The 26,109-nt window shown below is 36.1% G+C and overlaps 3 protein-coding genes across 3 annotated transcripts; 2 read left to right on the top strand and 1 right to left on the bottom strand.

Annotated features, from left to right (window-relative positions):
* Window positions 1-2,356: 2,356 nt before the first annotated feature.
* LOC133805092 (clathrin heavy chain 2-like) lies at window positions 2,357-3,605 on the top strand. Its single transcript, XM_062243195.1, has 4 exons — window positions 2,357-2,501; window positions 2,616-2,724; window positions 3,311-3,396; window positions 3,530-3,605. Exons 1-4 carry the CDS (start codon window positions 2,427-2,429, stop codon window positions 3,584-3,586), a joined length of 327 nt encoding a protein of 108 aa, XP_062099179.1. The 5' UTR covers window positions 2,357-2,426; the 3' UTR covers window positions 3,587-3,605.
* A 6,167-nt stretch (window positions 3,606-9,772) lies between these two features.
* LOC133804217 (uncharacterized) lies at window positions 9,773-10,654 on the bottom strand. The gene is made up of 2 exons (XM_062242373.1): window positions 10,369-10,654; window positions 9,773-10,216 (listed from the first exon to the last, which is right to left on the bottom strand). The coding sequence occupies exons 1-2, from the start codon at window positions 10,610-10,612 to the stop codon at window positions 9,966-9,968; spliced, it is 495 nt and encodes a 164-aa protein (XP_062098357.1). The 5' UTR covers window positions 10,613-10,654; the 3' UTR covers window positions 9,773-9,965.
* Window positions 10,655-21,776: 11,122 nt separating this feature from the next.
* On the top strand, window positions 21,777-23,310 carry LOC133804215 (uncharacterized). Its single transcript, XM_062242372.1, has one exon. The coding sequence runs from the start codon at window positions 21,980-21,982 to the stop codon at window positions 23,291-23,293; it is 1,314 nt and encodes a 437-aa protein (XP_062098356.1). The 5' UTR covers window positions 21,777-21,979; the 3' UTR covers window positions 23,294-23,310.
* Window positions 23,311-26,109: the final 2,799 nt, after the last annotated feature.

The raw sequence follows: 26,109 nt of genomic DNA, 5'->3' as shown, positions 1-26,109 counted from the left end.
TGTAAATCCGCTTGTATTCGGACCATTTATTAGAAATTATGTTCAAATTATCAATCCAACTTTAAAACTTCTTTGTTTTATCCTCTGTTCGTTGACTATTTTTACTTTATTTGTATTTAAATTTTCATTCTTTTTATGTTCACATGAAATCAATTAATGAGGGAGTCAAGAAGAAACTGAGCATTTGTTCTTTTGGCATGATTCAATGAAAAATCATGGAAACATGAGATATTATGAAACTAGGTTACATTGTATCACCAATCCTTCCAGACGCTTTTATAGCTCATTGGAGTTTCATATGTTTATATACATATTTTTTAGCTATCTATGCAGCATATATTATGTTGTCTTGGATATAAATATATATCAAACTACATCCATATGCTCTGGTTTGGCTATATGCTTATAGCTCATTGGAGTTCCATATGCTTACAACAAAGAAAAATTGGTAGAACTAGGCATTTATGTGAAAAGCTAATGGAGATTCGTTGTTCGAAGCATGGGAAGTACATGATGAAAGTGGAAATGCATTTACTTAATTTGTTTCTTTATAGTTTGTTTCTTAATACCATAATTATGTACGCTGGCTACTTTATTAGAGAATTCAACCAATGTAAAACAATATTCATTTTTTAATACTTAATTTGTTATCTACTAGAACATTTTTCAAGAAATAAATAGATAAGAGAAGTAGACTATTTTATTTAGTTAACTAGCTAACAACTAACACTAATCTAGCTCATTCTCCCTACCCGTGAACTTGTCTTTTCACTTTGATCAAAGCATAGCTTCAACATGTCTAATGTGTACACATGTCCTTTTTATGTCAACTACATCTACATGCATAACCAATAAAATAAGCATTTATAACCATACACTTGACTTTATCTAGCATGCTTTTACCACCTTATTCTTAAGGCATAATTAATTCTTCCAATTAACCAAAGGCCTAATAATATAACATGATCATGTAAACACATGCAACCTAAGTGATCTCTTTTATTTTGAAAGAAGAAAATATTAATCTTATTTATTAATCACACATTTTGAGATGAAAGCTATTTCAAGCGATTCATCCCTTTTTTTTTTTATAAATTAATACTTTTATTTTAAAAAAATCGCAATTACATGTTTTAAATTGTGGTACTCTATCATAGTAATCATCTAAAGTAGGTGAAATTATTTTAATATAGTTGAAATTGTGAGTCATAATTTGTGTATATAACCATATATCTTTGGCTTATATTGTTTCTTGGTTTACTACTACTATCTGCATTTTTTTACGTGTGTTTATAAATTGCTGATAATTTGACGTTGTAATTAAATTGGTCATTTAAAGTCTTAAATTATCATATGAAATGTGGTTAGACCATTTCATATAGGTTGATTTGATAAAAAAAAATAAGTATTGAGACCTGAAGAAGGGGTAGAAATTCAATGTTCTTCATTTACTTATATCTTGTTCAATGTGATTCTTAAAGCTTCAATTTAGAAACCAGAAAAAAATAAATTGCACACATTGCATGCGCTATTATAAACCAACATGTATCTGGGGCCTGTAAAGATATGTAGGTGGATGGGGAAGAAAAAATGGTAAGAAGTAAAGCATGGAGAAGGCCTGGCTCGAGACCAAGGAGATGAAAAGGAAGAAGATGGAAGAAGAAGAATAGGAACAACGAAAGAAGGCACTGGACGAAGAGTCTCGTTAACAGCAGGTACTTTCTTCTTTTCTTTACTTTCTTGGAGTATTTTGGTTTTAACGGCTGTTTAGTTGCTAGAAAAGAATGAAAAACTAACCAAATTAATATAATTCTATGTTTTCACTGTTTACAATTCTGTGTTTTCACTGTTTCTCTTACTCTCTCATTTTTCTTTCCCCTTTAATTGCTGAAAAAAAAATAGTTACTAACTGAATAGAGCAAACAAACCTGACCACCATGATTCCAAGTCTTCAATCAAGCCATATCAATTGGAGCCTGATCTTCCAACTCTAAAAAAAAATCAACATGATACACATCATAATCATGAATAAAATTTATGTACATAGTTTGCACCATTATTTCCTTAACAGAATTCACTATGATTGTAGCTTGAATATTATGCTGGATAGATAATTACTCTATTGGTACCAAGATAGAAATATCTTAACAAAAGGATTAAAATAAACTAAAAAGGAAACCACTAAACTAGTACTCAAATAACACCCAAGTAGAAGCAATTCTTATAGAAATAAAAACACACAAAACATAACTAATGATGTAACCAAAATAGTGCAAACCATTAATGGAAGAAAATCACTGAAAAATGAAACACAAACTCAGTATTTAATCAAATCCATTTCTCTGTTGAGCTTTAATTGTCCTATTTCTTGTACTTGATTTATTTCTCTGCTCTGTTTGCAGAGGCAAAATCTAGTCAAAGGGAATATGCAACTCTTTTCAGTGGAACAACAGAGAAGTCAAGCTCTGGAAGCTCATGTTGCTGCTTTTGTACAATTTAAAGTGCGTAAATTAACTTCTCCCTCTCTTTATCTCTCTTAATTCTCTTGTTTTTTATCGCACTTGGTATGCATATCATATATGCATATTTGTTGATTGATTGTCGAATTTATACAGGTTCCAGGGAATGAGATTCCTTCTACTCTCATTTCCTTTGCAACAAAGACTTTTAATGCTGGCCAAATTACATCAAAGCTGCATGTTATAGATCTTGGTGCCCAACCAGGTTAGCTTAGTATTATTTAATTCACCATCTTTATTAAAAAAGACAAAAATGTTTGATAGGTCTAGAATCTTAATCAGAAATTTATTCCTTTCTTTCTGTCTTGATGAATAATTTTTACATCCTTTTGTTGGGAGAGTGCTCTTATGCATGGAGTGATTTGAAAACAACTTCTTGTTTGATGTTGCCTTTTGTGGTTTGGTTTATGCTATTATGTTAGCATGTGGAGGACTGATTATAGAGGCTTGGGCATGTCTAGTTCATCCTCTACTTATAAAATCCAGTCTTTCTCACTTTATTTGTGCCCCCCTAGATAGATGTTAATACTAGTGACATGTGACTATTTTACTGCTTGGCTATTCATGCATTTTTCTGTTGAAAATATGTTTTACATAACATTGGCTTTAAGGTCTGTTAACTATTTTTTGCACTTTGGAATTGGCACAAATGGGAATCTTCAATTTGTTGTGTTTTGATTATTTAAAAATTTGCCAAGAGTTTCTTTTCTTGATAGGCTTGTTTGATTTTTCTATAAATTTTTTGGTTTACCTTGTTCTTTCTATTGATATTTTTTTTCTTTATGCTCTAGGTGGTGTGTTTTGCTTTAATGGGCATTGGCAGCTCATTTCATGCTCAAGAAACTGCTGTGAGTGGGCAATTGGAGAGTCGAGTGTGGTAAATACTGCTCTTTTCCTATGTACTGTGTTATGTTTGGGGTCATTTGGGACATGTTACTTTCTGATTCTTTTGAGATCTGCACGTAAAAGCCTCAACTTATCTGTTTGCGTACATTTGTTGAAAACATCAGGTTCTGGCCTTCGGGTACTGTGTGACTTCAGGCCATCAACTACAGAGGTTAACATAACAATAAATCTTTTACTTGTGTTGCTTTTCTCGACAATGGAGTTTTGTTGTCTCAGTTCATGTTTTGGTGGCATGATAGACATGGAATATGTCGAGTACGTGGCTAATATTTCTAATGTGTCTGGGATTACTACCCATTCTTTACAATTGTACAGTCATTGCTGACCACTGGACCCTCTCCCTGCAACTGTACAGTCATTGCAACTGTTGTTTTTTAACTTGGCAAATACTATGAGCTTAGGCATATATGGACTGTCAGGGGAGAATATTTTGTGCTGAAAGTAGTAACTTTTCAATATGTTGAATATTTAAGACTACTTGAATACTTAAAGAACATTTTGTTGTTGATGACAGTGTTGAATGTTTTAAACTAATTTGTGGATTGTTAATACAATGTTGAATCTTTTTACTTTTTGTTATTTGAAAATCAAGTTCATTTGATGATGCTAGTATATATTAGAAAGCTAATTTTAATTATATAAATTTTTTTAAAAAATATAATAGAATAAATTAGTGTTATATAAATGAATATATAATGAGAATTTAAACTTATCTAAATATTAAAATAATACAAAAATTGTGTTATAATATCTATTACAATAACACTTTTTATGCAAAGAATTTTGTTATGCAAACTTCATTATATAACACAAATAATGTGTTATACTAAAGTGTAGTATAACACAAATTTATAAGTATTGAAATGTGTTATATAATCGACTATAAATAATATAATCAAACACTTCTCTATTTATTAAAATAACACAGAAAGTGTGTTATCGTTGACAGTATAATAACACATCTGTATAACAATGATAAAGTGTTATGTAAAGTACCCTGACCTACGATAACATAGTCGGTCTTAACACATCAAAAAGTGTTATGGTATGTTTTGATAACACATTTTTTGGTGTTATTAAAAGTATTTTTTCTTGTAGTGCAAGGTTCTATTTTTCCTCTCAACAACCCCATTTTGTTCAGGAGTCTTGGGAGCTGAGAACTCATGAGAAATACCTAGTGACTTACAAAAATCATCATAAACAGTATTCTCATATTCCTTACCATGATCACTTCTGATTCTCACAATCTTACCTATATTGCAATCATTTTCAACTCTTAATTTAATGCAAAGTTTTTTAAAGGCATCAAACGTGTCTGATTTTTCCCTTAAGAAGTCAACCCAAGTGAAACGAGAAAAATCATCAACACACACAAAGATGTACCTTTTTCCATTAATACTTTCAATTTGAATAGGACCCATGAGATCCATATGCAAGAGTTCAAGAACTTTTGAACTATTAATTCCTGTAACGCTTGTGTGGGAGTTTTTTTTAATTGTTTCCCCAACTGGCATGGTTCGCATTTACCTGCAGATTCTTTACCCAATTTGGGTAACCCACGAACTAACCTTGCACTTGCAATCTTTTTCAAACTTTTGAAATTTATGTGACCCAGTTTTTCATGCCATAAGTCAGTGGTATTACCTATAGCCGAATGACATATGAGGGTTGGCGAAAGAGTATAGCAATAATCAATAGATCTATATCTTTTCAATACACTCATACCATTTTGATCAATAACATTGCAATCATCACTAGAAAAATTTACTTTGAAGCCTTGATCACAAATTTGACTTACACTAATTAAATTAGCCTTAAGGCCTTCAACAAGCAAAACGTTTCTCAATGTTGGTAATCCATCAAGACTTAGGGTACCTTTTCCAACAATATTACCTGACATACCATCACCAAAAGTTACAGCACCACATTTCAAAGATTTGAATTTTGTGAGTATATTTGCATCACATGTCATATGTCTAGAACATCCACTATCAAAATACCAAGAGTTAGAGACACGAGATTTATGACAAGTAAAAGCAGCAAGACAATTTGTTCTTGCTTTTTCAATCCAAACACTTTTTGAAGGTTTTTTCACAACCTGTTTTGTTTTACTATAATGATTTAAATAATTGTTTTTTTTAAAACATCTGGGCCGGATGTGCCCTTTCACTCCACAAAAATGACAAATTGAAATGAACCGATCTGTTTTATTTCATTTGAGAAACTTGGCCTGTTTAACAGATGTGGAAACAGATTGAAGTTTTGTAGCATCAGATGTCTAAGATGTACCTGCATAAACGTTAGTGGTTGACCCAGAATGAATGCCAAATTTCACAAAAATGGTTTTGCCTTTCGATTTAAAACCATCAGATCCTAATACAGAAAAATTACCAGCTTTTTGTCTTGTACCAATAACATCATCCAAGATCCTAGAATTTGGATTAAGCATTTTAACACCTTTTACCGTGTGGTTTATTTCATTTGATAATCTCTTAATTTAACAACTTGAACTTCACTTCCAATTCCTCAAAACCTAGAATCCTCAAGCTTGTTGTTGTTTTTTCTCCTTCTAGAGCCCCTAAGAACCAAATGAGTATCAATGGGAGAGTGTTAAACGATTATGGCTTTCCCTCAGCCAAAGGTTATCTAATTACTGCCCAAAAGACCATTCTACCCTTCCCTCTAACTTAGTTCTAGGCTAACCCACAAGGGTATCTAGGTCATTTCACCCTTTTGCAAAAATGCCACCTTTAACTTATTGTTTCAGTAACAACACCAATTCTAAGGTTACTAGTAGTTACCAATCTCTCAACTAAACACCAATTATGTGACTCTCTGCTAACACCGCGGGACAGGATCTCCTCATGCCGGAAACACCGCGCAAAGCTCAAAATCACACCCTCAACAGGTTCAAATTACAAATATGGCCCTAATAGCCAAATGGGGCCCACATGCATATTTAATTCACCTAAACATGCATTTCTAATCACATAATCATTAAATTCACATATTAACATAACTAAATCAATTATTGCCCTCTCGGCACACTAATCAACGCCTTAAGCCTTATTAGCGAATTTGGGATGCTACAACACTTATTAATTAATTTTGGACAATTAAGGTTATCATAACCAGATATCTAATAATCATACTACCCAAGTCTCGAGAATACCTATTCTAAGGTCCTAGGAAAGCCTACTCTAAACTCATAAGGCTCGTATCATACTGCTTAACATTTTATTAACTAAACTTAATCTTAGTTCTAATTGAAAACTAGATGCAAACTTTAATTAAATCGTTGTTTAGATTAAAAACCATTTTTGCTAAAATGATTATATTTTTCATAGTATTTTTCTTAATCTTAGTTTTGATAAAAACCAAGGGTTGTTAATTAATTTAGAAATACCATTTTAGTTTATGGGATATTTAGAAAATAATTTTATTATATATAAAATATATTTAATTATAAAAATGTATTTAGGTGACCATTTTATTTATTTATTTATATCTAGTAGTCCCATTATAAAAATGTTCTAGTATTACCAGTTAAAAATTCCAAATATTTTCTTTGTAATTTAAGGCTTTGGACCCTATTTTTACTTGAGAAGTTTACATAAATATGGGAAAATCAAATATAGTTTCTATATTTATGGGAAAAAAAATTATACAGAATATAGTAAGTTTTGAAAAAAAAAAGTTAAAAATATTGTAATTTCATAAAATATAAAAAATAGATTACCATAATCATAAATATGCAAAATTCTCTCTCACTCTCTCATTTTCCATCACGATATCTCCCTCTGTCTTTTCTCCTTTCTTCCTCTCTCCTCTCCCATTTGGCTCCCTCATCTCAGCCCTTCGTCGGCAATGCTACCTCCGCCCCTGACAATGACGCACCTCCGCCCTTCTTCTTCTTCTTCTTCTTCAGATCTAGTTTTTTTTTTATTCTCTTTGTTGTTCTTCTTCTTTTTCACAACTGATTTTGCTATTTCAAATCTGATTTTGCACTTCATATTTAATTTTTTTTCTTCTAAACCTAACTGTAACCAGTTACAGTTACGATCTGTTCTGATTTCTGGTTTTTTTTTTTTCAGATCTATTTAAGTAACCGGGTACAATGGCTTGTGATTCTTTTTATTCATATTTTATTTTTGTTTAGATCTAGCTGTATCCAGTTACAATAATGATTAATTTAGATTTTTTTTGTTTTGTTTAGATCTGATTTTGTTTTCACACCTAACTAAGTAACCAAGTACCATTGCGATTGGTTCTATTTTTTTGGTTCTGATTTTTTGTTTTTCAAACCTAGTTATAACTAGTTACGATTATGATCAGTTTAGATTTTTTGTTTGGATCCTATTTGTTTTCAAGTATGGCTAAGTAATTGGTTACCATCACAACTGGTTCTTTTTTTCATTTTTTTTTTTTTTTGCAGACCTAGCAGTAACCAGTTACCTTCATGATCAATTTAATTTATTTTTTTCATATCATTTTTTGCCAAATCTCACTAAGTAACTAGTTATAATTCCGTTGGTATTTTGATAATGGTACATTACCAAAAAAAATCAAAATTATTTTTATAGTTGTAACCAGTTAATACAACACCACTTAAAAAATAAAACTAATTTTTATAGTTGTAGTCAGCTACTACACATCACTAAAAAAACATGACAGTGACATACGATTATTACCATAAAAAAAATCAAAATTGTTTTGACAATAGTAACCGGTTACTGCGGAGAAAATGTTGATTGAAAAAGATAAAAAATAGAAGAAAAATAGAAGAAATGGAAATAAAAAAAAACATTATGATGAAGGTCTTTGTTTTTTTTTCTTTAAAAAAATAATGTAAAAAAATATTTTATAAAATATGAATGATAAAAAATAATACAAATAGATTAAAATTGTAAAAATAACCTCAAAACATATTAAAACTAGCTACTAAAACTTTATAAGACATAAAATATGGTATACAATTAAAATATTACAAATATATGGGGAAAAACTCCCATAAAAATGTAAAAAAAAAAAAATACCATAAGAAAATTAAGAAAAAAAACTGCCATATTTTTCAAAGTTTTGAAAAAATGCCCATACATAATGTAATTTCCACTTTTTACTTTAGTCTTAGGTTTATTTTTAAATCTAGCACAATTTAAAAAAAATGGTTATATAATTTGTAAAAATAGATTACGTGTCAAAAATATCTTTAACATCATGATTACTAAAACTATCAATTTTCAAATTTTGACACACCATTTTGAAAATCACAGCTCCTACTCAGTTCATCTTTTTCCTATGAAACTTTTCCAGATTAAACTTTAGCCTACTAATAATCACTCAGTAAAATTTCAAAACAAAACGTTGAGTTTTGAGTGTAATATTTTTTTCAAAAATTGGAGGTCAAATCTGCCAATCACAACCACATTTTTAAAACAGCCATAACTCAATCAATACTCAACCTTTTTTATCGTTTCAAGAGTTTAAAATCATCTGCTCATCCTAAATAATAGAATGGTCAAAAGAAACTACATAACTATAGCATTTTGGGGGAGCTAGACTCGTTGGAAGTCAAGAGTCAAAACTGTCAGCAAGCAAAATTTTCTCTGTTACTAAGAAACTTTGGATTCCTTGACTAGAGGCGTCCTAGCTTCCATACATGCATCATCAAATTTAAGAATAGCATTATTTACTCTTTACAACAGATTAATCCCATAAAAATTTGCATATAACATAGATCTCATCCTAATACATTAATCTGACCAAAATCACAATTTACCTTTGGATGTATCTACAGGCTTTGAGGATTAGCTCTTCTATCTTTCGGACCCTCTAACACCTTTGTACCTCTTCAAAAAACCTCAACCATATTCCAAAAATCAGATTAGAACTTAGATCATGAACAACCAAAATGATTTCAAAGCCCTAGAACACTTATCTTAACTTTGATCTTCAAAACCCTTGCATGCACACCTTGATCCTCTAGGCCATATATATCAGCCTTGAATAGAGAAAGAGAAAAGAGAAGCCAAGAATACAAGTTCTCACCTTTCTTTTTCTTGCTTGAAACCTAGCTTGGAGCTTCAATGGAAGCTCTCCTTAGGCCATCTCCAACCATAACTTAATTTAAAATCAACTTTATCTTAATTTTTTCACATTTTTCACTTTAAATTACTATATCTACAATCACTACTTTAAATTTTACTTCAAAAAATAATTTTTTTATTCTTTTTAATCATCAATAAATAATTTAACTAATAAATAAATATTAATTTTATACATTAACATTAACATATATAATTAAGCAACAATAATTTTAACACTAAAAAAATATTAATGGACTTAACTTAAATTGTTACATTATGAAAATTAAACATTACATTTGAAAAAAAAAAATTAACATTACATCTAAATTAAAAAAGATTAAAAGTACAATAATAATTTACACTATTTTTGTAAATTAGCATATTCCTCTCACAAATGATCAATTAGTGCATCTCGAAGTGCGAAGTGGGCTTCTTTATCTATGATCTGTTTGTATCAATTAAGAAATTCTTCAAATTTGGTATTCCCATCTACCACCTCAATATTTGATACTAGCGCTTCCATCCATTCATTGCTTGGTGCATTAATATCTCGTTCATCTTTGATTATCATATTGTGCATAATAATGCAAACAATCATTATATCATGTAACATATGTTTGTTCCAAAAACGTGATGGTCCAGCAACAATTGCAAAACGCGATTGAATAACTCCAAATGCAAATTCTTCATCTTTCCGACATGATTCTTGTTTCATAGAAAAATATTTCTTTTTAGTGCCCTGTGGATCATGGATAGTTTATACAAGAGCAGACAATTTCGGGTATATACCATCAACTAAATAATAACGCGTGTTATATTCTTTTTCTTGAATAACATAATGAGCAGGAGAGCAATACCTGAAGCGAGATTGGAAAAGAGATGGGATGCCTCCAACGCATTAATGTCGTTATTGGAACTTGGTAAACCAAAATGTGCATGACATATCCCTAGGTCATAATCAGATACAACTTCGAGAATAATAGTTGGGTGCCCACTTCGACCTGCCCAAGTTGTTGGACAATTTTTCCACTTCCAGTGTATGCAATCTAGACTGCCCAACATTCCTGGAAAATCACATTCTTTACCAACATTGAGTAGCATATAAACGTCATTAGCGTTAGTTGATCTTAGATATTACTAAGCAAAAACCTCCACAATTGCACGACAAAATCTCTTCAAACTTTCAATAGTTGTAGACTCTCCTATTTTTATATACTCACCAGCAACATCTGCTGAGACGCCATATTCTAACATTCAAAACATTGTAGTGCTTTTTTGAAAACTAGACAGCACAAGTTTTCCCATGCCATCCCTTCTCTGCACAAAATAGTTGTCATGATCTGTCACAACATTAACAATACGAAGAAATAAAGTTCAAGACATTAAATCGACAACGAAACATTGAATCATTATAACATGGGTTCTCTGAGAAGTAATCGTTGAAAACATTACGATTAGCACTTTTACGATCGTGATTGATAGTTCTATGACCAAGAACTGAGCTTCCATGGATTGCCTCGTTGTTTAGTTGATTGAGATAGCGAACCATGCGGATGTTGTTGTTTGCATTCATGGTGATTAGTGCTTCTTCTTCTAAATTAATCACATCAATGCCATTAATTAGATTTGCATCATCATCATTTTCACCATCAGAGTATGATGACTCAGATGGGCTTCCAATATTGAAATTCATTTTTGATGATATGTACATTGAATGAGTTTTAGTTCAAATGAGAATAACATTTTATAAAAATTTGAAGATAATAGTTATAATACAAGGATTTTTTTTAAACCGTTGGATGGATTACACCCTCATCTCAACCATCAAATTTAATTTTTCAAATCTTATCACACTTACACAATATTCGAAATCAGATGATAAGGATTCTCTCTGATTATATCATAACCATTAGATGGATTACACTCTTCTCAACCATCAGTGTTACTTTTTCAAATCTTATAACACTTACACAATATTCAAAATTAGAAGTTAAAGATTCTCTCTGATTATATCATAACCATTGGACAGATTACACTCTCATCTCAACCATAGGATTTTCTTTTTCAAATCTTATCACACTTACACAATATTAAAAATCAGAAGATAAGGATTCTCTCTTATTATATTATAACCATTGGATGGATTATACTCTCATCTCAACCATCAGATTTACTTTTTCAAATCTTATCACACTAACACAATATCATAACCATTGGATGAATTTTATGTCTATCTTAACCATTGAATACGTTTTTTTCATTCTATAAATACCATAAAAAACTCACTCAAACATATCTTTTCAACCATTTGTGTTAGAAAAATGGCTAGAAAACATAGAAGTACTTCATACACATATGAAGAAGATTTGCACCTATGTCATGTATATCTTGATATTTCCCAAAACCCTTTTGTAGGCATAAATCAGTCTCGAGAAAATTTTTGGTTGCAAGTTGAACTTGATTACAATAACTCTAAACCTAAGTTCGTCACTCAAGATCGACCAAAAAAATATTTGCAATGTCAAATGCAGCTTATTCTAGTTGCAGTTAGCAAACTGAGGGGATGTGTTCGACAAATTGAATATCAAAACCCAAATGGTGCTTCCCAACAAGATATTGTAAGTATATATTAGATGTTTATTGTTTTTATCTTATATTTATTAGATGTATAACATTAATTTGCCTTCTATATTGTAGCTAGCTCGAGCTAAGGTGTTATTAACATTAGATAAGAATTACAAAAAAGGTTTAAATTCGATCATGTTTGGTCTGCCTTAAAGGTATTGAAAAATTTGGAGATGATCATAACAATGCGACACCATAAGTTCAAAGACAAAGTAGTCACTTTGTGTCATCACAATCAGAATCTCCCACCACAGAGTCTCCAACATCAGCATCTCCTAGACTATCATCATTTTCTCTTAATATAAATGATGAGAATGTTGGTGGTTGTTCTACTTAACAACCGATTAGAGTAATGAAAGCAAAAGGAAAAAGGAAAAATGAAGAGCAAACTTCAATTATTGTTGACACTATCAAGGAAGAACAACGACAAGTTATTGAAATTATAAAAAATGGCAGTGCAAATAGGCAAAAAAATTATCAAATTCAAATGCTACGAGCCCAAAATGAGAAAAGAAAATTAGATATGGCTCCATATCTAGTAGAATAAAATTTTAGGTAAAAATTTAAATTTGATTAGCAATCCGATCCTACATGAGCATTTGAAAAATGAACATATCGAGATTTTGCAAAGAAGATCTCAACAAGGCCAATCATCTCAACATACTTCTAATAGTATAGGTCATTATTTAAATGATATTGGAGGATCTAATAATGATCTTACATATTATTAAGTGATAATCCTAGTTTATGTTAGTAGTAGAACTATTTTGTTGTTATTGTTTTTTTTTTATAAAAAAAAAATTGTTGTTGTTGTTGTTTAATTATGTTTAATTTCATTTCGTATTTTAAATTTTGTAATTTTAAATTTGATAAGTTATTGGTTTTTAATTTTTGTTATTTATTCATGTTATGTATACTTTTATTTATTTAATTTATTAGTATAATATAAATCTTAAAATAAAATATAAAACACAAATATAATTATAAAAAATAAATAATTAAAACATATAATATATATAAAATGGCAACCTAATAGTATCAGAGCCCGGGCCGACTCCTTCACCTTCCTTCTAAAGAGAAAACCCAAACCTAACCACAAATGTCTCTAATTCCTCAAAATCCTAGCTCCTCGACAACTCAACTCTCTATGTTTTCTACTCCAGTCTCTATGGCCTCCTCTAGATCTCCCTCCCTCAAAAAGTATTTAGCCAATAAACTTGCCTACATGTATGAACCCTCTTACATCTCTGATGATAATAAGATTGTCCCTTCTGACCTACCTCTCATAAATCCTTACCATGCCTTCTCCAAACCATAAGGCATACTCACTCGATCCATAAAAAACCCTTATCCGCCAACAACCCAAGTCAGTCAAAGAATACATCCAATCAACAAAGTTTGACCAATGTAACCTCCCTGCTACTGAGCAAGAACAGCTAGTTACATTAGAGATCCCGTCGGAATTCCCTCAACAATGGATAGACCAGGGGCTGACACACATCCATTTTGGGGCTATTCGACTCGCCCTCACCCATCATGGACGAAAGGGCTTACCTGTTTGTGCTAGGGTCACTTTGCTGGATACACGAATGCGACAGTTTCAACATGCCTCCATAGGAACTCTTGAAATGACGCTTAATGCGGGTACGGTAATTGTCACATTCTATCCAAACTTTTGCATGTCTTTGAAAGATAAAAGACTTCTCGATGCCTTGAAAGTTCAGCTACAAATAGTGGGTTTAGACCAAGATCCATAATTTATTGGTGCTACACTACACTATCAAATGGTTTACAGAGTCCAGAACCATGCCACAGACATAGCACTTCCGGGAAGCTTAGACGCACTAATGATCACTGTTGATACAAATCAACCGCAAAGATGCACCCACATACCAAGACAAATCATTACTGAAGAACTGCAAAAAATCCTTCCGACCTCATGGATTACTAATTACGAAAGGATCCACAGACCGCCTCCTACAATCCATTCGGCAGATCCAACGTACTCCACAAATAAAGATGGGTCTATTGAAATCAACTTTCAAAATAAGGAAGATACACCTAAGATATTCTCTGCTCAATACATGATGTCCTCGGTCATACCAACAAATGCAGAAATCACATCATTCGACAAAAACGGAGTCCCCATATATGCCTACAAGTCATCCTCAGGGCATATTTATTGGGACGTATGCAACTGTCCAGATTGCATCAACATGGACGAATCAGAAAGAATCCCCAAGAAGACTAGTACTGGCAAAGTATTAAAAGAAAAATGGGAGGCAGGGCACACAGATATTGCTCCTCTTGGGCAACCTTTTGGAAAATTTGATTACTTAGTCAAATACTCCTTCGATTCACCATCCTACCCCCTTCTCCCACCTACCGGATGGGACGAAGATGAAAAACACCCAATGACCCCTCTCAGCCAAAACAAAAAAATGTCCTATCATGTTACAAACAAAAAAGACCCAACCCAAAAATTGCTCACCACCTCATGATAAATACCCATAAAGGCGACTTTCCACTATCTACTTCATTTACAGATGACGATAGTACAACAACCCACCAACCAAAAATCACAAATCCAAAAGCTCGAGAGCCTGATGGATCTCTGAAAAAGATCTCACCTGCAGAAGCCATCTTGAATTGGCAAACGGAGAACATGCTAGCCCAAAACAAAACTCTAGCACAGATCGATAAAAAACTCTCTCACATCAGCCATAAGATGACAAAACTCAGCGACGAAATCTCAAAGGTAGACACGACTATGAGCAGACTCGTTTACAGAACCTCATAAGTGCACGAAGAACTGCTGAATATGGCAAAGTCCCAACATGCTCCACATGACATCTTTTGAGCTAAAGAGGCAGAACTTAAACGTTTGAAAAGTCAATATGTCGCTATGCAAAGTCAGCAAAAAGAAGTCTCTCTATCCCCAGGCGTAAATCCCACTCCATTGATGTTTTCAACACTGCCACAACATTCTCAACCACTAGGAACGCCAACCAAAAGAAGAGATCAAATACTTCGCCTCAAACCAATCCTGAAAGAAGAAGACCAACTAAAGAAACAACAAAAAGAAAAGCAAGTAGATGACGGTCAGACAAAAAACCAGCTCATGGTCCAAAAGACAAATCGCCTCACTGAAATCATCCATCAACACTGCTTAGACAATCTCCCTCAGATTAATCTTAATGAAGAACTAGATGGCTCAAGCAACAATATGCAATCATCCTCCTCTAGGAAATCTGAATTATGGGAGACCAAAGATGACGACAGTAGTGACGAAGCCCCACATCAATTTATGACAAACCACACCCAAGCTTCGGGGGTAGACAGAGAAACAGTGTTTCCTCAAACAGAGTCAATCATAGAAGAAGAGGCGTCATCATCAGAAGAACAAAACACCACCAAGCACAACTTTGCGACAAGCGGAAAACCTCATACCTTCACATTGGATGACTTACCACCGAGTCAATAGAGGTCTCATTTTTAGGAATTCAAAGCTTGGACCTTGCTCGAAGCTCAAAATCCGAGGGCAGAAATAAGAGATATCCTTCTGCAACTCATGTCAAGGTTCACTGGTATACTGCAAGACTGGTGGCAATGTTTGAGAGAATACAAGCAACTCCAATTCCTACAAGCAGAATCAATCGAAACAGCTCTAAACCACCTCTATGTTGAATTTTGTGGGCAAGATGCCCAAGTAATAGAAAGACTCAGAGCAAAGTTCTTTAAAATGAAGTATTGCTCAATGGATAAAAATGACTTACAACTGCATTATCAAAGAATGTCCAAAAGATTCTACCTAATTGGAGGAGTAGATGATCCAAACCTAAAGCAAGCTTTCCTGGCGTCCATACACTCGGAGAAGAGACGTTCAAACTCCTCTCAGCAAATGGTAGAACATTACAGAACACAACTCTCGGTGAGTTATTCCAGACGATAATGAGAGCACTAGAAAAAATGTGCTCCCAAAACAAGTTTCTACAAGAATATATGAAGCAAACAAAGCAGCTAGACAAGGTCTGTAGCCCAAGAGACCTCACAATAAAATGCTCAACAAAGTCATCTTATTCATGCGAAAGGCCAAACTATGGAAGGAGGAGATATAAGAGCGGGTCATTCAAACCAAGGACTCCATGGAAATTCCTCCGGAGAAAGAATAGACCAAGCAAGTCTTTTAATAGATGTTTCTTGTGCGGACAGAAAAGTCACTTTTCCAAGCAATGTCCAAAGGGCAAAACGACGAAAATGATCTCACACATACAGGATGTAACAGGCGTTGCTCTCTCCGACGATGATGTAGAATTTGTATTCTCTATAGAAGATGAAATGTCTCCATATACTGTCTGTGCCTTACGACCATTCCCAAACTCAGACAACGATAGTGATGGAGGAATCTTCAAAATGAATGCCTTAAATTCAGTTCAACCCATTCCAAGGCAAAAATGCAGATTATCTCCAACCAAATACTCAAAACCAATCAAAGTAGCTGCCTTCTTTGATACTAGAGCCTCCTATACAATCATGAATCCTGATATACTACCGCCTGAATTCTGAAAGAAAAAGAAACAGTATTTCCACGCAGCAAATAACCAATTTTTTTGCACATAACTGATCCGCAAGCCTATCAAGCTGCAATTCTTTCCAGGTTGCTCAGTAGTCCACAGGGTCATCGGCTCCAAACTTCCGGGAAAATATTTAATCATAGGATTCGGCCTATACACAAAGAAAAAAGATCTGAGAATACTTCCACATAGATTGGCATACAAGAAATACTTTACCCTGTGAGAACAGGTTCCGAACTACTTTCACATGACTGAAGATTGTCTGACATCGATCAAGGAACGCATTATCCAAAAATCATGTGCTAATTCCAATATGGAGTTCTCGTATAAATGCAACCACCCACTGTGGAAAAATGAAGAATTCTTCATTTCCCTTTCGTTTAAGATGAATGAAGATGCCAACCCAACTAAAGCAAGCCATCCTAAAATGAACCCCGACCACCAAAGTTTGGGAAACAAGGAATGCGACGAGCTAAAAGCGCAAGGATTAATCGAATAAACTGAATCTCCATGGAATTTATCCTAATGCTTCCCTTATACGAGAAAGAACCCAAAGAGGGATTTAAAATGTCACAGAAGATGTAGAGAAAGAGAAGATTTTATTATTTGGAAACTGATGCCTTTACAAGTGAGTGTGGAGGAGTATTTATAATCTCCTTCCACTAAAACGACAATAAATAAAAGTTAAATACACCATTCCCTAGACTGAGGGAATCTATGCCACTCCAGACTTTTTTTATTATTTAATACAAAGAGTTGTCTTTTCAAACTGTAGGGAATCTCTGTTGTCTTCAGAAATAACTACAAACGTCAGGGAATCTCTGGTGTCTTTAGGGACTCTGCAAACTTGAGTGTATTTTTTCTGAAGCACGTTATTACCTAGGCAAATCTGGTCAGCATAGTTGGGTGCGTCACATGGGCGGGCGAATCTTCTCAGAGGTCACATGGGTTTATTTAATGATGGGTTCATGACTGGGGCTAAGATTCATGCAGGAGTAATCACTGCCATCTTCATCAAACATACTTGATCCTCCACATGTTGGTCTTTTCGTGATTGATAATCCCCTCATTATTTCTTCATCAAGCTCTCTTAATGATGTCGTTAGTGGATATGAGCACAAGGTATCTGGTTGTTGTGAGTCTTGGAAGATCGAATCATTATAATCAACCTCATTTTCGGAGTAATGTTGATTATAATAATCCATATCTTTTTCCATCTTTAGTGAGTATTATGATGGATATTGTTCCCAAGGTGCGTCATCTTCTAGTCGTGGCCATATTTCTTCAGGAATTATGCCATTTGTACTAAACAACAGTTTCTCCAGCTATCTGTGTTCGGGGTTCCCGATTACAACCATTGGGTTTTCGCTAGTTTTGTATAATTGGACATTTGATGTAAATGACAGATCATGGTTGACATTTAGCTTTAGTAACAAGATGGTGTAGCACTTTGTTGGGTTTGCCACGTTTTCATCAGTTGGGTAAGAGAAACCAACTAGTCTTTTGTTGCGAACCTTTTCCCATTGTTGGGTGAGCAGATCATTCCAATCAAAAAGTGGCTTGAACCATTGTAACATTTCCATGGGATGTTGGTATGCAAGGCGGATGTCAGGCCTTTGCATGTAGCTACGAACTGATGTTCAGAGACCTGTGGTATGAACCTCAATAGCAATAGTGTAGGAGCTCATTAAGTACCAAAACATGTGGGTGATCTTTTTTGGCATGAAAATGGTATACTCCATGTGAAAGAGTTTGGCAAATGGGTACTTTGGATGGAAGCCTAACTCTTTTGCCATCGATTTTCCATGGCCTCTGATAAGGGTATATTGGATATCTAGGGCATTTTGGATAGCCTTTATTTTTGGGGTTTTGTTGTTGATAACCTTTTGAGCATCTCTCGGAAATGTAGAGATGACTGCTGCAGGGTTTTCCATGAAAACAAGAGGGATGGGTTGTTTAGTTTCTTGGGAGATAATATTTATAGTACTCCGGGTTGGCCTTGACAGGAAATCTAGGATGTTGTTTGATTTTCCTTTAATGTGTATGACTTGAAAGGTGTAGCGAGAGAACCACGTGGCTAGTTGAAATAGTTGAGCATTGACAGCTTTGTTTTGTTTGAATGTGAGCATTCCTTCAAAGGATGAGAAATCCGTTTCTACCAAGAAATTATGACCGATGAGGTGGAATTCAAATTTCATGATTCCCATTTTGACCGCCAGGATTTCTTTTAGAGTAGAATGGTAGTGGAGTTGTGAATCTTTGAATGCTCCACTCTTGTATCCACACACCTTTCTTTTGTTGTTGGTGTCTTCTTCTAATAGAACCACTCCCCAATTTTTGTAGCTAGCGTCAGTCTGCATGATTCTTTTTCCAGTTGATGGAATCTGTAGTGGTGGTAAATTTTTCATTAACTCTTTCAGGTTTTTTATCGCTTGTCTGTTCTTTAGCCCAAGGTGGAGAATTTTTTTGAAGCATCTTGGTTAATGGGCTTGTGAAGCCTGACAGGTGGGGCACGAAGTCTCTAAGGTAGTTCACAATCCCTAGGAACTGTTGGACTTGGGTCTTTGTTAGGCCTCATTTGGGAATTTTTGAAGTTCTTGGGCTATGTGAGGTTGGGCTTCGTACGTGCCATCGTGCAACTTCATCCCTAGGAACTCAATTTTGGGCTGGCACAAGACCATTTTCTTTTCTGATAACATAATCTCATACTTTTCGGTGATATCCACAAATTGGGTCAGGAGATTCGTATGAGACCTTTTATGTGGGGAAAAAAGTAGGATATCGTCAATGTAGATAAGGGCCTGGTTTAAGATTGACTTGTATATCTTGCTCATGGCTTTTTGGAAGAGGGATGGGGCTATTTTGAGCCCAAATGGCATTACGGTCCATTGGAAATGATGGTTTGGAATACAGAAAGTTGTTTTCGGCCTGTCTTCTACTTTGAATCCTAGTTGCCAAAAGCATGCTTTTAGGTCAAATTTGGAAAATACCTTTGCTTGTGATAGGCTGGAGAACAAGGAATTTCTATTTGGCAAAAGAAATTTGTCATCTGTTAGGAAGTGGTTGAACGGTTGGTAGTTTATTACCAATCTTTGCTTTCCTCGAGCTTGTTCTGATCTATTGTTGACGTAGAATGCATGACAGGCCCATGCAGATTCAGTTTCTTCGATTAATCCTTGCACTTTTAGCTCGTCCCATTCCTTGTTTGCCAAACTTTGGTGGTTGGGGTTCATTCCAGGATGACTTGCTTTAGTTGGGTTGGCATCTTCATTCATATCTTAAACGGAAGGGAAATGAAAAATTCTTCATTTTTCCACAATGGGTGGTTGGACTTATGCGAGAACTCCATATGGGAATTAGCACATGATGTTTGGATAATGCGTTCCTTGATCGATGTCAAACAATCTTCAGTCATGTGAAAATAGTTCGGAACCTGTTCCCACGGAGTAAAATATTGCTTGTATGCCAATCCATGTGGAAGTATTCTCAGACCTTTTTTTTCTTTGTGTATAGGTTGAATCCTATAATTAAATCTTATCTCAGAAGTTTGGAGTCGATGACCCTGTGGACTACTGAGCAACCTGGAAAGAATTGCAGCATGATAAGCTTGTTGATCAGTTATGTGCAGAAAATTTGGTTATTTGCTGCGTGGAAATATTGTTTCTTTTTCTTTCAGAATTCAGGCGGTAGTATATCATGATTCATGATTGTATAGGAGGCTCCACTATCAAAGAAGGCAACTACTTTGATTGGTTTTGAGTATTTGGTTGGGATAATCTGCATTTTTTCCATAGGAATGGGTTGAATTGAATTTATGGCATTCATTTTGAAGATTCCTCCATCACTATCGTTGTCTGAGTTTGAGAATGGTCGTAAGGCACAGATAGCATATGGAGAGATTTCATCTTCTATAGAGAATATATATTCTACATCATTGTCGGAGAGAGAAACGCCTGTTACATCCTGTATGTGTGAGATCATTTTCGTCGTTTTGCCTTTTGGACATTGCTTGGCAAAGTGACATTTCTGTTCGCACAAGAAACATTTATTAAAAGACTTGCTTGGTGTATTCTTTCTCTAGAGGAATTTCCATGGAGTCCTCAGTTTGAATGACCCGCTCTTATATCTCCTCCTTCCATAGTTTGGCCTTTTGCAGGAACAAGATGACTTTGTTGAGCATTTTATTGTGAGGTCTCTTGGGCTCTAGACCTTATCTAGCTGCTTTGTTTGCTTCATATATTCCTATAGAAACTTGTTCTGGGAGCACATTTTTTCTAGTGCTCTCATCATCGTCTGGAATAGCTCACCGAGAGTTGTGTTCTGTAATGTTCTACCATTTGCTGAGAGGAGTCTGAACGTCTCTTCTCCGAGTGGTTCTGGTATGGACGCCAGGAAAGCTTGCTTTAGGCTTGGATCATCTTGATGCAGCAGCTTAATTGTGATGTAGCACTTTAATTGTCCATGCATAATATATACTCCTTTGTTGTCGTATACTTATATTTTGGCATATGTATCTTTTATGTCCTTTATGGTCATTTCCTTAAACTACTTTTGGTGCATTGTCGTTTAGCACCCTTTTTGAATTGTAATCCAAACTTGTCGTTTAAGATGTGGTTTAAAAGCATCTTAATATTGAATGATATGGCCTAGCCGAAATTGATATCATATATACGTTTATCATGTTTATTCTGGAGCATGACCAGCTCCCATCAATCCATTAGAGTTCTTCTCATCATTTGGTATCACGAGCCTACAGCCTTCCTGGACAGCTTCCACGGCCGATGCTAATGGAGATACTCGCCATGCCGTCGCCGAAGAGCGAGGTGTGCAGGCCCTTTGGGCAGCTTTGCAGATGGTAGAACAACGACTTGACTAACGCCTCACGACCTTCCTTGATGAATTTCGTGGTGTTCTTGATCAACTCCGTCCTCCGGCTGTCGAGCAACCAGTCGCTGAACCTCCCCGTAAGCGTGTCCTTCCTCACCCACCAGTTCCGACTGTTGCGCTTCTGCGTGAGCCCCCTGTTCCGCCAGTAGCTGGTTTTCCAAGAGACAATGGTGCCTTCCCAGTTCGCACTCACCCCGTCCCTCTTGAACCTGATTTTGACGATGATGTCGATCCGCCCTTTGTTGTGGGTACTCGTGATAATGTTCGTCCTAATCCTCACCATGATTTTAAAATGAAAATCGATATCCCTTAGTTTGATGGTCATTTACATATTGAGGATTTCTTGGATTGGCTTTCTACTGTGGAGAATTTTTTTGAGTGTATGGGTGTTGATGATGTCCATCAAGTCCAACTTGTTTCTTATAAATTAAAAGGGGGTGCTGGAGCTTGGTGGGATCAGTTGCAAAATCACCGCCGTCGTTCCGGTCGACAACCCATCTGTTCTTGGCCCCACATGCGTCAATTACTCCGTGCTCGTTTTTTGCCCCCTGATTATGAGCAGATTTTTTATCAACAATATCAACAGTGTCGTCAACAGAATCGTTCTGTCGCTGATTATGCTTCTGAATTTTATCGTCTCAATGCCCGCACTGATCTCATTGAAACTGAACATCAGCAAGTAGCTCGATTCTTGGGTGGTTTACGTGATCAAATCCAAGCTACCTTATCCTTGCACTCCATCTGGTCATTGGCCGACGCTGTCAACCTTACAACTAAAGTTGAATCCCAACTTTCCCATAGTTGGGGTCGTTCGTTTGTGCCTCGCAAAGCGCCTACCAATCCCACACCGCTCCCAGGTTCTGACCCTCTGCCTTCCCAACCCAGCACTTCCAATGCGGTTGCTCCGCCACATTCCCCTGTTGTTAAACCATCTTATCCTCGACCACCTAATCCATATCCTCGTCCTACTACTGATCGATGTTATCATTGTTTCAAGCCGGGTCACCGTTCTAATGATTGTCCTAAACGTCGAACTACTTTCTTGTGTACTGATGAGCCTGAAGCTTTTGGTGACCTTAATGCTTCTGTGAGCACTGATGGTGATGAATATTTTGATGCTGACTTTCTTCCTGGGGATGAGGGTGATCCCGTTGTGTGTATTTTGGAGAAACTTTTGCTGGCCCCTCACCAACCTTCCCCTAGTCAACGTAACTCTTTATTTCGCACGAGGTGCACTGTCAACACCAAGGTATGTGATGTGGTTATTGATAGTGGCAGCACGGAGAATGTTGTCTCGAAGGCTCTTGTCAAAACCTTGGGTTTACCAACGTCCCCGCATCCGCGCCCTTACAAGATTGGCTGGATAAAGCGTGGCATTGAATCCAAAGTCACTGAGTTGTGTCGTTTTTCCTTTTCTATTGGGAAATCTTATCAAGATGAGATCTCATGTGATATTGTTGAAATGGATGCTTGTCATATTCTCTTGGGTCACCCGTGGCTTTTTGACAGGGATGTTACTCATAAAGGACGTGATAACACTTATTTTTTCAATGGAAAGGCCGCAAGGTTGTGTTGCTTCCTTACCTTCCCACTTCGGCACTTCCAGTCTCTCCTCCAACTGTTGATGCCTTACTCACGACTAATGTTTCTGACTTTTGTCTCTCTATTAAGCAATGCTCTTGTGTGGTTGCTTTGATCATGAAAGACTCCGCTACCCCATCACTGCCTCTCCCACCTGCTGTGTCCACTCTACTTCAACAATATCCTACTATTGCTCCTAATGATTTACCTGACAGTTTGCCCCCCACACGTGATATTCAACACCAGATTGACCTACAACCTGGTGCCACACTCCCTAATTTGCCTCATTATCGTCTTTCTCCCAAGGAGCATGAGATGTTACAAAGTTTGGTTGATGATCTCCTCTCCAGGAACCTCGTTCGCCCAAGTCTTAGTCCTTGTGCTGTTCCTGCCTTGGTGGTCCCCAAAAAGGATGGTTCATGGTGTCTGTGTGTCGACAGTCGCGCCATTAATAAGATCACCATGAAATATCAATTTCCCATACCGCATCTCGAAGATATGTTAGACAAATTGGCTGGTTCTGAGTTCTATTCACGGTTGGATCTTCGCAGCGGGTACCACCAAATTCGGATACGACCGGGGGATGAATGGAAAACTGCTTTTAAGACTCGTGAGGGGCTCTATGAATGGCTAATGATGCCATTTGGTCTTAGTAATGCCCCAAGCACGTTTATGAGATTGATGAATGAAGTCTTAAAGCCTTTTATTGGTAAATGTGTTCTGGTGTACTTTGATGATATTTTGATTTTCAGTAAAACTGAGCATGATCACCTTACCCATTTATCTCAAGTTTTTTCTGTCTTGCAAGCCAATCAACTCTACCTTAATCTCAAGAAATGTGAGTTCCTCACCTCTGAGTTGTTGTTCCTCGGTTTTCTAATCACTAATCATGGAATTCATGTTGATGAGCACAAGATTCAGGCAATTCGTGATTGGCCCCCCCTGCCAATGTCCACGAGCTTCGCAGCTTCCATGGCTTGGCTACTTTTTACCGATGGTTCATTCGAAACTTCAGCTCTCTTGTTGCCCTTTTAACTGATTGTTTAAAGGCTGGGAAATTTCACTAGGGTGACACTCAAGAGCGTTGCTTTGCTTTAATTAAACATAAGCTTTGCCACGCCCCTGTCTTGGCTCTTCCTAACTTCACCAAAGCCTTTGAAGTTGAGACTGATGCATCCATGATTGGCCTAGGTGATGTCCTTTCACAAGATGGTCGTCCTGTGGAATATTTTAGTGAAAAATTAAATGAAGTTCGGCAGCGTTGGTCCACTTATGAATAAGAGTTATATGCTGTCATCCGCACTCTTCAACATTGGGAGCCTTACTTACTCCATCAAGAATTTATTTTGCATTGTGATCATCAGGCACTTCAATTCCTTAGTTCCCAAAAGTCCTTGAATCGGATGCATGCTCGTTGGATACTTTTTCTTCAGAAATTTACATTTGTTTTTAAACATAGAACAGGACAACAAAACAAGGCTGCTAATGCCCTTAGCCGTCGGTCTCATTTGCTATCCACCCTTCATACCGAAATCATTGGATTTGAAGTCTTGCCTTCCTTATATGCAGATGATGAAGACTTTGCTCAGATTTGGTCTCATTGCAAAGATGGTGCTGTCTACAAGGAGTTCCATGTCCAAGGCGGTTATCTCTTTCATGGTAACCAACTTTGCATCCCTCACACTTCTTTTTGTGATCATTTAATCCATGAGCTTCACGCTAACGGACTAGCGGCACATCCTGGTCGTGATCACACTCGTGCCTTGCTTGAAGACAGATTTTATTGGCCTCATCTTCGTAAACATGTTCAGCGATTTGTCGAGCGTTGTGGTGTTTGCCAAACTGCCAAAGGCCATCATCAAAATACTGGCCTTTACCTCCCATTGCCGATTCCTGCACACATTTGGGAAGATTTGTCTATGGATTTTGTTCTCGGCCTCCCTCGCACCACTCGACATGTTGATTCTGTCTTTGTTGTTGTTGATCGCTTTTCCAAAATGGCTCATTTCCTGCCGTGTAAGAAAGCTGCAGATGCCAGCTATGTTGCTCAACTTTTCTTTCGTGAAATTGTTCGCTTACATGGCATTCTGAAATCCATCACTTCTGACCGTGATGTTAAGTTCATGAGCCATTTCTGGCGCATTCTTTGGCAGCGTCTTGATACTACACTGAACTTTAGCACTGCCCACCATCCCCAAACGGATGGCCAGACCAAAGTTGTCAATCGCACTCTTGGCGATATGATCCAATGCATCGCTGGTGACAAACCGAAACAATGGGATATTGCCCTCCCGCAAGCTGAATTCGCTTATAATTGTTTGCCTAATCGCTCCATCAGTTTAGCTCCTTTTTATGTTGTCTACACTAAGGCTCCTAATCTTTCAATGGACCTAGTTGCTATTCCTAACATTAAAAGTAAGTCTGCTCTTGAGCTTGCTGATTCTGTTGTCGCCACTCACAACCAAGTTAAGCTTAAACTTGAAGAGTCTGCTGCCTCCTACAAACGTGTTGCCGACAAACATCGCCGGTTCAAATCTTTCAATGAGGGTGACCTTGTTATGGTCCATCTCCGGAAGGAACGTTTTCCTGTTGGTACATACAATAAATTGCAGGCCAAGAAAGTCAGTCCATGCTGTATTCTCCACAAGGTCAATGATAATGCATATGTTGTTGAGCTTCCTTCTCACCTCCAAATTTCCAACACTTTTAATGTCACCGATCTGTTTGAGTTCCACCCTCCTGATGATGCACCGACCACCACTTTAAACTCGAAGTCAAGTTCTTCTCAAGCAGGGGAGGAGAATGATGCAGCAGCTTAATTGTGATGTAGCACTTTAATTGTCCATGCATAATATATATTCCTTTGTTGTCGTATACTTATATTTTGGCATATGTATCTTTTATGTCCTTTATGGTCATTTCCTTAAACTA

The sequence above is a fragment of the Humulus lupulus genome, chromosome X (assembly GCF_963169125.1).
Source record: "Humulus lupulus chromosome X, drHumLupu1.1, whole genome shotgun sequence".
NCBI classification, from domain to species: Eukaryota; Viridiplantae; Streptophyta; class Magnoliopsida; order Rosales; family Cannabaceae; genus Humulus; species Humulus lupulus.
The sequence above is the reverse complement of the archived record's forward strand: the minus strand, read 5'-3'. Positions and strand labels throughout refer to the sequence as shown.